General features: G+C 43.0%; 1 protein-coding gene across 4 annotated transcripts in view; it reads right to left on the reverse strand.

Annotated features, from left to right (window-relative positions):
• SPECC1 (sperm antigen with calponin homology and coiled-coil domains 1) overlaps positions 1–14997 on the reverse strand; it is a 256505-nt gene that overhangs the window by 49108 nt on the left and 192400 nt on the right. For 3 of the 4 annotated variants that reach the window (XM_084760864.1, XM_084760865.1, XM_084760866.1), the window contains 3 exons: positions 13275–13356; positions 8549–8702; positions 3521–3623 (listed from right to left, as the gene is read on the reverse strand). In XM_084760864.1, coding sequence (XP_084616990.1) covers positions 3521–3623; positions 8549–8702; positions 13275–13356 — 339 coding nt within the window. Of the gene's footprint in view, positions 1–3520; positions 3624–8548; positions 8703–9501; positions 9871–13274; positions 13357–14997 lie in introns of those variants that run through there. The other variant, XM_084760867.1, reaches the window with a different exon arrangement.

The raw sequence follows: 14997 nt of genomic DNA on the forward strand, positions 1-14997 counted from the left end.
ACGGGGCTTACCCAGAGTAAACAGAAATGCTAAAAGGATAAAAATGGGCTAGAAGCAAGTGTGTCTTCTGGAATCCTTTGTTATTATTGGTCATGAATATGACCATATTTTAAGTTTTATGATGTAAAAGAAGAATTCAAAAATTACCTCCATAAAAGTAACACTATTCTTGGGTAGACTCTAACTTTAAACACTTGTATGGCTAATTCCACAAGGAGAATCTCAGCTTTGTTTCTCAGCTAATTGTGCTAGAACTTAACTAAGCCACGGTTTCTTGCTAGCTTCCTTCTTTCTTGGTCCTGGCTACTTTCTAAAGCTTGAGACTGGAAAGGTGTGTTATAACATCAGAATCTCCCAGAGTTTTAGCAAAAAGGAGAAAAGGAGCCAAGGAGACTAATTTAAAAGGTGTATTGTAATAGTAACTTTTATTCTCCTAATGTAACTGTCATCTTGGAGACTTCCTGACTCCATAGGCCTAGTCCTGAAGGCTTGTAGCATTCATACAATTTTATTTAGAATTGTTTTCGTCCTCTGGGACTTACTGCTGAAAAAAAGCTCACCTTTTCTAGTTCTTTCTGAATTCTAGATGGCTGGTTCAACTTAGCTGTCTGGCTCAAAACTCCTCTCCAAGCTGACTGATTCAAATTGGCTTCTCTCAGTTTCTGACTGAATTGCTCTGCTTGGTCTCAAGCTAACTCTAGCAATCTGCTCTAATCTTCTGGCTCCTTCTCATTCTCTGGCTCATTTTATCTTTACCTGTGTCTAGCTTGTTATCTCTTCAAGCTATCTCTGCAAAACTCTCTTGGTAAAAATGCCTCTGAATTCTACGAACTCAACTGCCACAAACTCAACTCCCCTGCACTGTCTCAACTGCCTGAACAGAACTGACCTGAACTCAGAGATCTGCATGCCTGTTTATCTGCCTCTGTCTCCAGAGTGCTGGGATTAAAGGCATGTACTACCATGCCTGGACCTAAACATTTTTTTTTTTTACCTGAAACTTGCTCTATACCAGGTTGGACTTGAACTCAGAGATCTGCTTGCCTTTGCCTTCTGGGATTAAAGGCGTGTCAGCATTCCGGTGGGGTCACACATATCTAGGTCTTTGGTTGTGATCTCTTGTCAGAGCAGTCATGTTCTGCATTAAAATTCCTCTACAGCATTTCCATTAGTGTGAACTATAGAAAAATAAAGCTTCAAGCCAGGCGTGGTGCTGTATGCCTTTAATCCCAGCACTCGGGAGGCAGAGGCAGGTGGATCACTGTGAGCTCGAGGCCAGCCTGGTCTACAAAGTATGTCCAGGACAGCCAAGGCTACAAAGAGAAATCCTGTCTCAAAAAACCAGAAACAAACAAACAAACAAAAAACAGAAAAATAAAGTTTCACTATGTGTTCATGGCTGGCATAGAACTCAGAGATCAGTTATCTTTATCTCCAGTGTTGAGAGTAAAGGCATGTGCCTCGGATAAACAACTCCCGGGTAGGTCACAAAAAGCATTTAACCACTGAAGAAAAGATGTACCAATTAGGTTAAGTCCAAATTAAAAGCAGTTGCTTTGATTCCTGAAGCCCACATAAAAGCGGAGAGATCTGTCCCTACAAAGTTGTCCTCTGACTTCCATAGGTACACTGTGGTAGCATGCGCGTGTCCACATACATGCACACAAACTGGAAAAAAATAGATACAAAGTATTTTTTCACAAACAAGAAACAGTTTCTCACTGGGTGTGGTGGGGCATGCCTGTAACCCCAGCACTTGGGAGGCAGAGGTAGGCAGAATTCTGTGAGTTCAAGGCCACCTTGAGTCCAGAACAGCCAAGGTTACACAGAGAAACCCTGTCTCAGAAAAAAAAAAAAAGTTTTGTTTCTTAAGAATGAAATTTCAAGCCACATGAAAAAGTTTGTGACACATCTATTTAACAAAGAACTTATATACAGATATAAAAAAATTTTTAAATTAAAGTTATGTTCTATTTTATCTATGACTGTTTGTCTGCATGTTTGATTATGCATCAGGAAGTGCCCGATGCCCTGGTGTTCCCACATGTGGGTTCTGGGAACTGAACTTGGGTGCACCAGCTCATATAAAGAATTTTTCAAAACAATAATAAAAAAAAGAGAGAAAATGATTTTCAAAATGGGCAGGATGTTGGCAAGCAGCTCAGCGGTAGAATGTATGCTTTACATGTAAGAGGCTCCATGCTCCATCCTCAGGACCAAAAATAAATACAAAGTGAACAAATAAGAATGAAAGGCCTTATTAGGTAATCTCTACAAAGAGACTGTCCAAATAACCAGCTAATATACACTCAATCTCATTACCCAACAGGCTAACACAAATCAAAACCCTAGCGAGACACCACTACCCCATGGCCGAGGAAGACAGTGCTGGTGAGAACGTACAGAAACAGACCTGCCACATAAGCTGATGGTAGGATGGACAGCACACAGCTACCTAGAAATCTATCTGAACATGTGCGTGCAGTAAGGCCCAGCGATTCCATTCCTAACTAATTATGCAGCAGAGATAAGAATACCAATAGAGTAGATAAGCAATGACAAAAATCATATAATGTATTATATGAGAAGAAAATAAGTTGCAGCAATTAAGGACAAATCTTACTAACTTAATATTGTGTGCAAATCCAGATGCAGATACTCTATAGTTTTTTCGTCCTTTTATCTAAAATCTGAGAAAATGCAGCACTCCTCGAACACTCATACTTTTACAGAAAACAGCAGGGAGAAGAAACGAGGCAGACAGGTACCTCGTGGGGGCTGGAAAGCCATGATGGGCTTGTGGGAACCGGAGGTGTGCTGACTGGGTTTTCATTTCATAATAATTAATGAGACTCTAATCCATGCACATTTATCTTATGTATGTTGTTTCATAATACAAGTTTCAACCTATATCAAGTATCACTTCCTTGTCTGCTATTCTCAGAAAGTAAATACCATCTTAAATAAACAAAACTAAACTAAATAAAAACTCTTAAAGCTTAAAAAAAAAAAAGTTGAGGGCTGGAGAGATGGCTTAGAGGTTAAAAGCACTGTCTGCTCTCCCAAAGTGCCTGAGTTCAATTCCCAGCAACCACATTGTGGCTCACAACCATCTATGGTGAGATTTGGTACCTTCTTCTGGCCTGCAGGCCTTACATGCAGGTAAAGCATTGTATACATAATACATACTATTAAAAACAAAAAGTTGGAAAGGCTTTGGAAGCGTTTATGCAAATTAGGAAGAGCTGCCCTCTTTGGGAAGCCACTTTAGCAACAGCTCTGTCCAGGGAGGACTGAAACAAAGGGTTCCCTTCCTATGGCACGCGTGATTATTTACACCAACAGTTTGTGGGGTGGACTGTAGACTGGCCTTCTGTCCCCCCACCCTCCCCTCATCTGGGGCCTCCCTGGAAGATGATGAAGTGCTATCATGTGCAAACTGGGCTACCAAGCTCATGCACACACGGAATGCGCCCTGGCACAGGACCGCAAAAGCCCGATTGGCGGCACCGCTCCTTACCGCATAACCTTCTGTCTTCTTCTGACACCATTTCAGGAGTGCATTACGCTTAGAGCCACCATACTCCCGGGCCAAGGCTGCCAGAGGGTCTCTTCTTTCAACACTGATTACAAAGAAGAACACATAGTTTAGGAGGATGCCTGTGAAGCAGTAGCTTTGTTTTTCTTTTGAGACAAGGTCTTGTGTGGCCCAGGTTAGCCTTGAACTCCCTCTCTATAGGCAAGGACAGCTCTGAACTCCAGATCTTCCTACCTCCACATCCCAAGTCCTGGGATTGCAGGTGTATACTACCACATCTGGCAAGATGATGGCTTTTAAAACCCTCAAGTATATAAGAAACAATACAATTAGAAAAAGCCAAAGTATAGGTTTATCCAAACAGCACTCTAAAGAAACAGCCAAATTAGTCACATTAAAAATACATTACATCCCATGTTATACATATTTTTTAAAAAAGCTAAACTGTACTTCTTGACAACTGTAAATCTGAGGATTTTAAAAAATACACTTGAATGGCTGGAAAGGGGTTCAGCAGCTTTGAGTGTTCACTGCTCCTGCAAGGACACAGGTTCTGTTCCCAGCACAATGTGGCAGCTCACAATTGCCTGTAACTGTACATTCAGAGGATCTGATACTCTCTTCAGACTCCTGAATACATGTGACACAAACATACATGCAGGCAAATACATATGCACATAAAATAAAAAATAAATCTTTAAAATTTATTCATTCAGCCTTTTGGTCAGTGAAATACATCATTTGAATATAAGATGCCTAAACATGGCTACAGTCCAACATGTGAAAAGTAAAGGAAAAGGGCATCGTAAAATGGTAGACTAGCTGTGAAGGGAGGTACTGGGAATAGAGAGAAAGGGGAAATTTGTAAAATAAAATGAAATGCCTCAGAGTCTCTCCCCAGTTTTTGGATCATGGATTCTGAGCACAGGATGGGCCAAAGTTGAGATGATGTCACTTCTACAATATCTCGGCCTCCTAAGAGCAAGTGTTTAGAGTTCATCCTTGGTCTCTCTCAACGCTGAAAGTAATTTTTATGCTAGCCAAAATTACTCAAATGTTAAGAAGAGATTTAAGATCATAAAGCGCCCACTAGCATGGGGTCATGGAGTCAGAGGTCAATTTCCTGAGCACTGTCCACAGGACAGCAGGGAAGGAGGGGGAAAGTACAAGGGGATAGGAAGTATGAATCCTAAGGTAGAAAGATATGATTGAGACACTCCCAAGGACGCTCAAGGTGACACTCTTACAATAGTAAAAAGATAACCAACCATATGCCAACGAGTAAACAGATAAATAAGCCGAGGTCCAGAGTCACACTCATGGACTACTCCATCGTAAGAAAAGTTCTTGCAAATATGTGACATTACATTCTCCCACCTCACCACAGGTCCAAAGCAACAGGGCCAAGAGATCAGTTGGCTGTAGCCTTTACTCTCTGAGCCAAAACAAACCGTTTCTTTGGATATACCAGGCATCTCAGGTCATGTGATGGAAAGCTGGTTAATAAAAGGTCCCGTGCCCACCCTTTCTTCCCCCGCTTCCCAGAGTGGAGACTTGGACTTTGTGCAAAGCTCCCCCTCCCAACCTGACGAGGTCCAGGAAAAGGCGAACACAACTGCATTCAGTCTTCATTTACCAGCCAGATCAACAGAGGAAGAAAGCCTGGGTCAGACAACACAACTAGAGCACAGAGGGGCTATGTTCCAAGCCACCTGCTCAAAAAATAATTTACTACCTTCCTAAGGCTCGCCTGACCTTCTCTTTCAATCTCACACTTTGTAAATGGGTCATGTGCTTCTGCACATTGACAACATTTTGTATATTTTTCTTGTTGATGCTAGCTTACTTCACACGCTACAGTTATCAAGCCTTTAGAGGAAAAGGTAATGAAAAGTTGTATATGTGTGCGTGAAGGGGCACGTGAATGTACACGCATGTGGAGGGGCGAGGTTGGTGTCAACTGTCTTCCTTAACTGCTCTGTGAACTTGGTGCTCATTGGCTGGCTAGCTGGGCTAGCTGGAGCTCTGGGGACCCACAACTGCCATGCACACACACACCTGCTTCCCGCACTAGGGTTTTAGACAAGGCAAGGGGTGGGGATCCAAACTCAGGTCCCCATGCTCACACAGCAGACACTTTACCAGCCACACTCTTCTCCAGCTCCTTAGTAATGTATGTTTTTCAGTAATTTTAATAGAGGAATAGACGATTCTAGATCTCAGAAATATAAACTAATGTAGAGAGGTTTTAAGAAAAGCACTTGAAATACGCACTAAAAACTTTCTTGTACAATTTGATGACTGCTTTTCTATTTACCAAAAAGTAAAGAGGGGAGCAGGAGGACACTCAACGTTACACAACTAAAACATTGCCCCTATAAGATATTTAGTAGTAGAGGCTGCAAATTTATTCTACGTTGCGGCACATTATGTACCCCAGGCTGGCCTGGAACTCACCTCTTGTCTCCCCACTCAGCTTCCTAAGTGTTAGAACTGGAGGTGTGTGTGACTACGCATAGCTACATTTTACATTTCTTTCTTTTTTTCTTTTCTTTTCTTTTTTTGGTTTTTCGAGATCTCTGTGTAGCCTTGGCTGTCCTGGACTCACTTTGTAGACCAGGCTGGCCTCCAACTCACAGTGATCCACCTGCCTCTGCCTCTCACATGCTGGGATTAAAGGCGTGTGCCACCACACCTGGCCCATTTTCCATTTCTAATGCATAAATTCCAGGGCTGGCGAGATGGTTCAGCAGGTAAAAGCACTTGTTGCCAAGTCCAGTAGCCTGAATTCAAATCTTGTTGATAGTTATGTGGTAGAAGTTGTCCTCTGACTTCCATGTGCACACTGTGGCACACAGATAAACAAATAAAGATAAATGTGTAATTTTAAAAATCTAAAAATTTCTATTCTGTCATAGGTTAATCTTAATAATGTGAATATAAAATAACTAAGTTAAAATTACTAATCTAGCCGGGCATGGTGGCGCACGCCTTTAATCCCAGCACTCGGGAGGCAGAGGCAGGCGGATCGCTGTGAGTTCGAGGCCAGCCTGGTCTACAAAGCGAGTCTAGGACAGCCTAGGCTACACAGAGAAACCTTGTCTCAAAAAACCAAAAAAAAATAAAAATAAAAAAAATAAAATTACTAATCTAACCTTTTATAAAGAAAAGTATGCTCTAAGTAGCTCGCGTGTACACACACATGTACACACACACACACACACACACACACACACACACACACACACACACACACACAAATCTCCTTTCCTGTGTGTTTATGGCATTGATTTGACAGTAGCACTAACTCTGGTTCTTCAAACCTGTTTCTATTAGTTAATCTTCAGAAGCATGATGATCTATATCTGGGCCTTTTTTGTCTTGTTTTGTTGTTTGTTTGTTTGTTTTTCAGGACAAGGTTTCTCTGTGTAGCCTTCGCTGTCCTGGACTCACTTTGTAGACCATGCTAGCCTCAGAACTAACAGAGACCCACTGACCTCTGCCTCCTAAGTGCTGGGATTAAAGGTATGTGTCACCACACCCAACTTATATCTGGGACTTTTATAAGTCTCTTGAAACATCTAACTTTACTTATTTGGGATTAGATACCAGTTACATCCAAACATACAGGATCTGAACATTGTCAGACTCACAACTCTTCCCATAAGACACACATGGATGGATGACTGCACTACCTACTATAAAGCTCCTATCCTTGAAGTAGACAGTTTTGCAGACTCATCTGGGATGAACTGTTATGTGCAACACAAGGCAAGGCACTGGGAAAGATACCCAAACATAGGATGAAATATTTACTATCCATGAAATGACAGCAAGTTACTGACACTATGAAAGTAGTATTTGAGCTACACACCCAAATGAGCAAAAGATACTCAAGTGCCATTGGAACCTAGGTCCTCTGCTTTTGTGGGAGATGTTCCTACCTACTGAGCCATCTCATATTTACTGTTTTTAATGGTAAATTCGTTAAGTCTTCCGGTTGTGCTGGAGTGAAGGGCTAAGCCATCATCACAGATGAGTGGGATGGAGCTAAGCAGTGTAGACCCAGAAGAGCAGGCTGCAGACTGTAATGGCTGCATCATAGTTCTGAGAGGTCTGCAGCGGGGCGCTTCACTCAGAAGGGAAGGCTCCAGGGAGAGGGGAAGCAGATGAAGGAAGTCCACTAGGATGGGAGGCCAGAGGCACTGGCAGGGAGGAGATGGCAGAAGATGGATGCAAAGACGGGCTTTTGGCAACCGCCTTGCCAGCCTCACTGTTAGTTCCCTTTTGCTAACACCCCTTTAAACACTGATCTCAAAACGTCTCCCTAATCCTCTTTCTATGCCACTGTGTTCTCAATAATCTTTCTTAAATAGCAGGTCTGCTCTTAATCACTACTCAAAAACAAAAACACAATCCCACAGACTTAGTGGTTCCCCGCTGCTTTACCAAAATAAGTATGAAGCTCTTTTTGGCAATGCAGACTGTTTGCAACAGGGCTCCAACCTGCCTTTCCCTCTGTAACTCCCCAGCTGTCTACCTGGATTGGCTGGGAGCCTGCTGTATGTTTGGCAGGGCCTTCTTGAGGCTCTGAGTTGAGTTCCGTCACTCATTCACTCTGGCACCTTTACAGCTACTGGCATGAAACGCCACTCCTCTCTAGACTTCCTGATCCAACCAACAATGCCCCAAGTACTTTTGCTTAAACTTTAAAGACTGATTGCTTGATTTTATAGGCATATGTGTATGCCTGAGTGTTTGCATATATGTGCACCACAGGTGTGCAAGTGCTCCTGGAGGCCAGAAGAGGGTGGTGAATGTCCTGGAAATGGAGTTTTGGGCAACTGAGAGCCATCTGATGTGGATGCCAGGAACTGACCCTGGGGCCAACAAGTACTCTTAACCACCAAGCCAACTCTCTGGCCCCACTTTACTTAATCATTGTCATTGAAGAAAGCTGACAGAAGGAGAACAATTCCATCTCATTTCTCATGCTTTAAAATTCAGTACCTGAGCTTGCTTGGCTTCAGACCCCCAGTGGACGCACTCAGCAGCCTGCTGTTCCCGAAGCCCAAGGACGGGGGTCTGCTCAGGGACTCCAGCGAGGGACTCTTCCGGAGGTAAGGGTCTGACTTCCGATCCTCCGCCCTTCCCTTCAGAAGATCTGCGTGAATAACAACATTGTCACCTATTTCTAAAGGGGAGAAATATAACTGGTTATCATGCTTTACTATGAAGCACAAAGACATATCTACACCGGCATGCGCATATACTCATACATAGACACACAAACGTAAGTGTTTTCTTTCTGGAAAGAATTCTCCAGGAAGGACTACCCACATACTCTACAAAACCTTGTGCTGGGGTGGATGGCTGTGCAATCATGAGGACCTGAGTTCAAGTCCCAGCAAGCTAGATGTCCTGTGCACATCTGAAGCCTCAACTGTGATGGGAACGAAAACAAAGATAATTGTTGGTACGTATCCATACTCATACACACACACACACACACACACACACACACACACACACACACACAAATAAACAAAAGGGAGCTGGTGGAGCTGAGAAATAACCTAGTAGTTATAAGCACTGGCTGGCTTGATTGCTTACAACCATATATAACTCCAGTTCTTAGGGATCCGAGACTTTCGTTTGGCCTGTACAGGCACCAGACACATAAATGGTGAACAAACATACATGCAGGCAAAGCACCCATATATGTAAGAGGAAGAAAGAAATAGAAAGAAAGAGCCCAAGCCAAAGCAGCCCTTTGTTTAAAAAAAATTATTATAAATTTTCAGACAGCTATCAGGGTGATAAGTATGGGTCCTTCTAAGAGCCTTGTGCAGTTAGGACACCCACTCCTCTAGCCCTATCTCCAGCTAGTGTGTTTGCTTTCCACAGGACACCACAGAGACAAAGCTCATGTGACTGTTAGGTAGCAGCAGACAAAAAGCTGGGAACCAAGAACAACAGCCCACATGAGAAAAGGTTGCTCCAATTACAGGCTTATAGTTCACTAAAAACTGAGTAAAAACTATTTTTAAGGTTCCTTTCTGCTGTTGTATTAGCATTAGTGAAAACAGGTACCAAAAAAAAAAATGAGTTGAATTCTCCAGGTTTCTCTAAGGATCATAAACACAAAAAAACAGAAATATTTGAGACTGGCTTATCAGTGGAGCTGGAGCTGTGAGACTCGGGTGATTAGCCGGACATCACAGGACAGCTGGGGCCACCTCTTGTCACCCACAGTCACAGGAGAAAACAGTACCTCTTCAGCTAACAGCCACCAATTATGGGCATGATGTTGGCAGTGAGGCCAATTAGGTCTAAATAGCAGAGAAAAACAGGTCTACATCACTGAAGAGAACAACAAAAACAGAACATTAATCTGCTGTTAAGGATGACCTCAATGTTGACAAGCAGTTGCTGGAAATGGCTGGAAGCAAACAATTTTCACTATGCAGTCCTTTATTATAGTAAATAGAATCATCACCCGGAGACAGGTGCCTGGGAGGTAAGGAGGAGGCGGGCGGTCAAATGCGCTCCACAGCAATAATTGTGGTCTCAACTTTATTATTTATCTTGTCAATCAAAAGAATGGCTCTTCAGATAATAAAGAAACCTGAAGTCGGGCAGTGGTGGCACACGCCTTTAATCCCAGCACTCAGGAGGCAGAGGCAGGCAGATTGCTGTGAGTTCCAGGCCAGCCTGGTCTACAAAGCGAGTCCAAGACCGTCAAGGATACACAGAGAAACCCTGTCTCAAAACACCAAAAAAAAAAAAAAAAAAAAAAAAAAAAAAAGCAGAAGAAACATGAAAGTTGGTAGAGCAGCCTGAAAAAGACATAAAAACTATGATCATCCACAGAGTACAGCAAAATAGTAAGTTTTATGCTGTATAGCTTTTACCACAATTTAAAAAATTCACCTAGCATACTGTTCATGCAACTAAGTTCCTCCCCATCTTACACTGCATAATGAGCGTGTGCTATGATATTACACAATGAGGCATAGCTTTAAGCCAGACAGGTTTTCAGTCTTATGTTGAGGCCTCCACCCTCCATTTCTGGGAAAGAGGTGCTCAGACTTGAATGCCTTTAAGTTGCAGCCATACCCATTTACCAAGCCCTGGGGTACTTAAGAATGGTATGAAATCACTTCTGCCTATACTCTCAATGAAACAGCAAAGACTAGATGGCAGTGCATTTCTCTTTTTCTCTCTCTCTCTCTTTTCCCTCTTTCTTTCTTTCTTTTTTTTTTTTTTTTTTTGGCAATGCATCTCCTGACAACACTCTTTAAGGCTAAGGTTAAGACCTACTGTTCTTACACACACACACACACACACACACACACACACACACACACACACTCCCTCCCAAAGCCTCTCTGTGGGGCTGGAGAGTTAGCTCAGGTTAACCACACTGCAGAAGACCTAAGCTCAGTTACCAGCACTCACATAGCTGCTCACAGCTGTCTGTACCAGTTCCCTGAGCACTGCACATATGTGGTGCACACCTATACAGTAAGGCACACACATACACACACACACATAAAACAACATAACAACACCACATTCTGCGCAGGGCCTACAGAGTAGGTCAGCGAGTGGGTAAAGATGCTTCTGCATGGACCTGATGGCTTGGGACCTGGGAACCATCTAAAAGTATCAGGAAGAGAACCAACTTCACAAAGTTATGTTCTGACTCCTATGTATGTGCTGTGGTACAGGCATATTTACACATTCATCACACCCCGGTATGGTAATAAGAAACAAAGCCACCACCACCACCTTCACTGCCCACTGACAGTGCACCTGGTAAGTCCCTCAAGGATACTGATGTGCAAAATTAATGTTCTTCCTGGCACACCAGCCATCCCATAGCCCATAAATCAAGGAGTAATTCTGACTCTCAAGTTTAATTAAACAAGCATTTCCCAAGCTATAGCTGCCACAAATCATGATTCTTCCTGTGAATCTGAGCAAAATAAATGGGATGCTTTCTGGAAGGATGCAAGGCTCCAGATGTCACAGGAACATGGAGGTCCAGTGGAAGAAGTAAACATAGCAACATCAGTGGAAGCAGCTGACGCCAGCCCTCAGGGATGACTTCGAGGGGTCCCAGATGTCGGTGATGGAATAGCAAAGGCACTAGCCTGGCAACGGAGCCTGAGGGGGAGACTGAACTGCTGTCATCTTGGGAGGAAATATTCGTGGGTGGTGAGTTGTTCCTTATGGAGGAGCAAAGAAACCCATTTCCTGAGGTAGAACCTCTGCCTGGTGAAGGTGTTGTGAACATTTGAAATGATAACAAAGGGTTCAGAGTACAACATAAACTCAGGGCCACAGCCACGTTTTGAGAGCAGTGACTCTGATTTTGAAAGAAGTGCTCTGTGGGAGAAAGCCGTTGGGAAAGTCAAGGTGAGGTGATGTGGCAAGCATCACTGGTATCTTATTTTAAGAGTTGCCACCAATATCCCAGCTTCAGCAAGCACCACCTGACCTAAGTAAGTAGCTCTCAACATCATGGCAAGACCCTGTCAGAAAAAAGATGCTAAACTGCTGAAGGCCGAGATGATTATCTGTGATAACATCATTATTAAGCAAGCTATGGGTATTTTTAGATGTGATGCTATTGCATACCTAAATTACAACACAGAGTGAGAGTAACTTTTTGTGTCTTACTTCCTTGTGATACTAGCCTGGTGCAGGGGACTGGAACCAAGCCTGCAGAAAACTCACCAACATTTACTAGACCAGAAGTGTTGTTGTTAACAGGCTCAGCAGACAACAGCAAGCAAAGTGATTACCAGCAAGCATGTCTATAATGTCCACAACGCACGAGGCAGTGTCCTCGGTGCTTTAAATGAACTGATTCAATCCTTCAAATGACCCCTTGAAGTCAAGCTGTTTCTTTTTTTCTTTTTTTAAAAGATCAATGTTAAGTTATGTGTATATGTGAGAGTCTTAAGTTTATGCACACGAAGGCAGGTGCTGCCAGAGGCCAAAAGAGATTCTCAGATCTGCTGGAGTTAGAGGTGGTAGTGAGTCACCTCACGTGGGTGCTGGGAAGCAAACGTGGGTCCTCTGCAGAAGCAGCCAACGCTCTTAACTGCTGAGCCACCTCCCTAGTCCTAGGAATGTTTCTATCTTAGAGATGAAGAAACCGAAGCACCAGGAAGCCGAAGCCGGGAGGGGAGTGGCAGTGCTAAGAGACTCAAGGCCAGGCAGGGCTCCCATTACGCTCCTTTTTAATGGCTACACCTCTGCACCACCAGCACGGGAGACCCAGCAGACGTGAGAGTGTGACCTGTCAGGAGTTGAACTTGAAAAGGATACAGAGCAACAAGAGGAAGGGATAATACTCAAAGGCAGCAAGACCTAAGCGGTGGATTTTAAGCCCTGTGGAATCAGTGGGCAAAACCAGACAACACTGTTACTTTTTTAAAGAATAGAAGATATGTCTTCAGATTCCATTTAAAAAGCTAAAACAACAACAACAACAAAAACCCTAACCTAGCCAAGTTAGCAATTCTTTTGCATCCTCACAGAGTGAGGAGATATTTCTTGTGACGTGAGCTGCACAATTGGTTCTAAAGGATGTGCACCCTCAGGGGATGAAATCAGCAGAAATAAATAATACTATTAATTGTTTTTCCAAGTTCAAGTTCATGCAACGAAAAGTGAACACCACTAAAATAGGACAAAAGTCCTTGCGCTTTCAGTCACTTACCTGAGAGGGGAAGGTCCGGCAGGTCCAGGCGCTGAGGCATCCCTTTGCTGGCTGGCCGCAGGCTGCTGTAAGTTGAATGTCTCTGTCAAAACCAAAAGGCACACATCATGATGAGCTTGCAAAGTAAGAACAGCAGAGCACAAGTGCACACTGCTGTGCCTGTGCACAATTCTTAAAACAACTGATTTCTGCTGGGTGGTGATGGCACACACCTTTAATCCCAGCAGTCAGGGAGGTTCAAGGCTACCCTGGTCCAGGACAGCCAGGGCTACCCAGAGAAACCCTGTCTTGAAAAACAAACAAACAAACAAACAAAATGTATTTATTCAAACAGTAATAAGCCCACCTGGCTCAAAGAAAACAAACAATGTAATGATAATTCCCAGTTCATTTCCACCATCTATTTCTTTTTTCCAGAGGCAGTTGTTATTAATCTATTTTATAATGTTCTTTCTGAAATAATCCATACATTCTCAACGATATATGTAAAAATAATTCTTTAAGTAAGGTGGACCAGCAAGCCTATGATCTCAGCACTGGGAAGCAAAGACAGGAGAATCATGGAGTTGTGGGGAGGTGTGCAGAAGAGGGGGCCTTTGCTAGCCAGCTAATCTAGCCCTTTAGTCAGCTCCAGGTTCACTTGAAAACCCTGTCTCAAGAACTAACATGGAAAGCTATGAGCATACTACTTGATGTTGACCTCTGGCCTCTACACATACACACAAATATGCATATCTGCACAGGCATGCACATACCACACATATACACTACACAGACACACACTACACACACACTACACAGACACACACACACACACACACACACACACACACACACACACACCACACACACAAACAAGTATATGCAATGCTGATCGACATCACCAGTCAGGAAAACAGAAATCAAAACCACAAGATACCATTTCATTTGGACTTTTAAGACCATTATTTAAAGAAAAGAAAATAGAAAGAGAATAATGAGTGTTGATAACGATATGAAAAAATTAAAATTTCTGTGCACTATTGGTAGGCATATAATGATGCTAGAGAAAATAGAATGAAGGTTCCTCAAAAAATTCAAAATAAAGCTGGTTTAGTGGCACGAAACTCTAAGTCCAGTACTTAGGAGAATGAGGCAGACGAATCTTTGTGGGTTTGCGGCCATCATAGACTACATGGTGGGCTCAAGTCCAGCCAGAGCTAAACAGCAAGACACTGTCTCATAAATAAATCAAATTTCAAAACAGGTCTAGCACATGACCCTACTTCTAGGTTTTAACCAGAAGAATTGAAATCAGGATCTTCAAGAGAGACTTGTAGACTCATGCTGATTGCAACACACTCACAATAACCAAGAAATGGAAATTTCCTAGATGTTTGTCCAGCAACTGCTGTTGGGTAGCACAGTCTGTCCTACCTCTGGGGAAAGTTCTGGTGCTCTGCAAGCCAACACTGTGTTAATAGTTGGCAATATTATACTGAACTGAAAAAAACCAAGAGCCCAGATAGCCTATCCCATTTGAGACTTGAATTAAATATCTGGTATTGCCCCTATAGATAAGAGTGCAGATTTCAGTACACACACACACACACACACACACACACACACACACACACACACACACACACACACTGTGTTGCCATTTGCTTGTTGACTACATCTTAGAGTTAATTCTATGTTGGCTGGGAGCTGAGCTGGACTCTGCCCAGCTGTACCCACCCCA

The sequence above is a fragment of the Acomys minous genome, assembly GCF_964271855.1.
Source record: "Acomys minous genome assembly, chromosome: 16".
Classification (NCBI taxonomy): Eukaryota; Metazoa; Chordata; class Mammalia; order Rodentia; family Muridae; genus Acomys; species Acomys minous.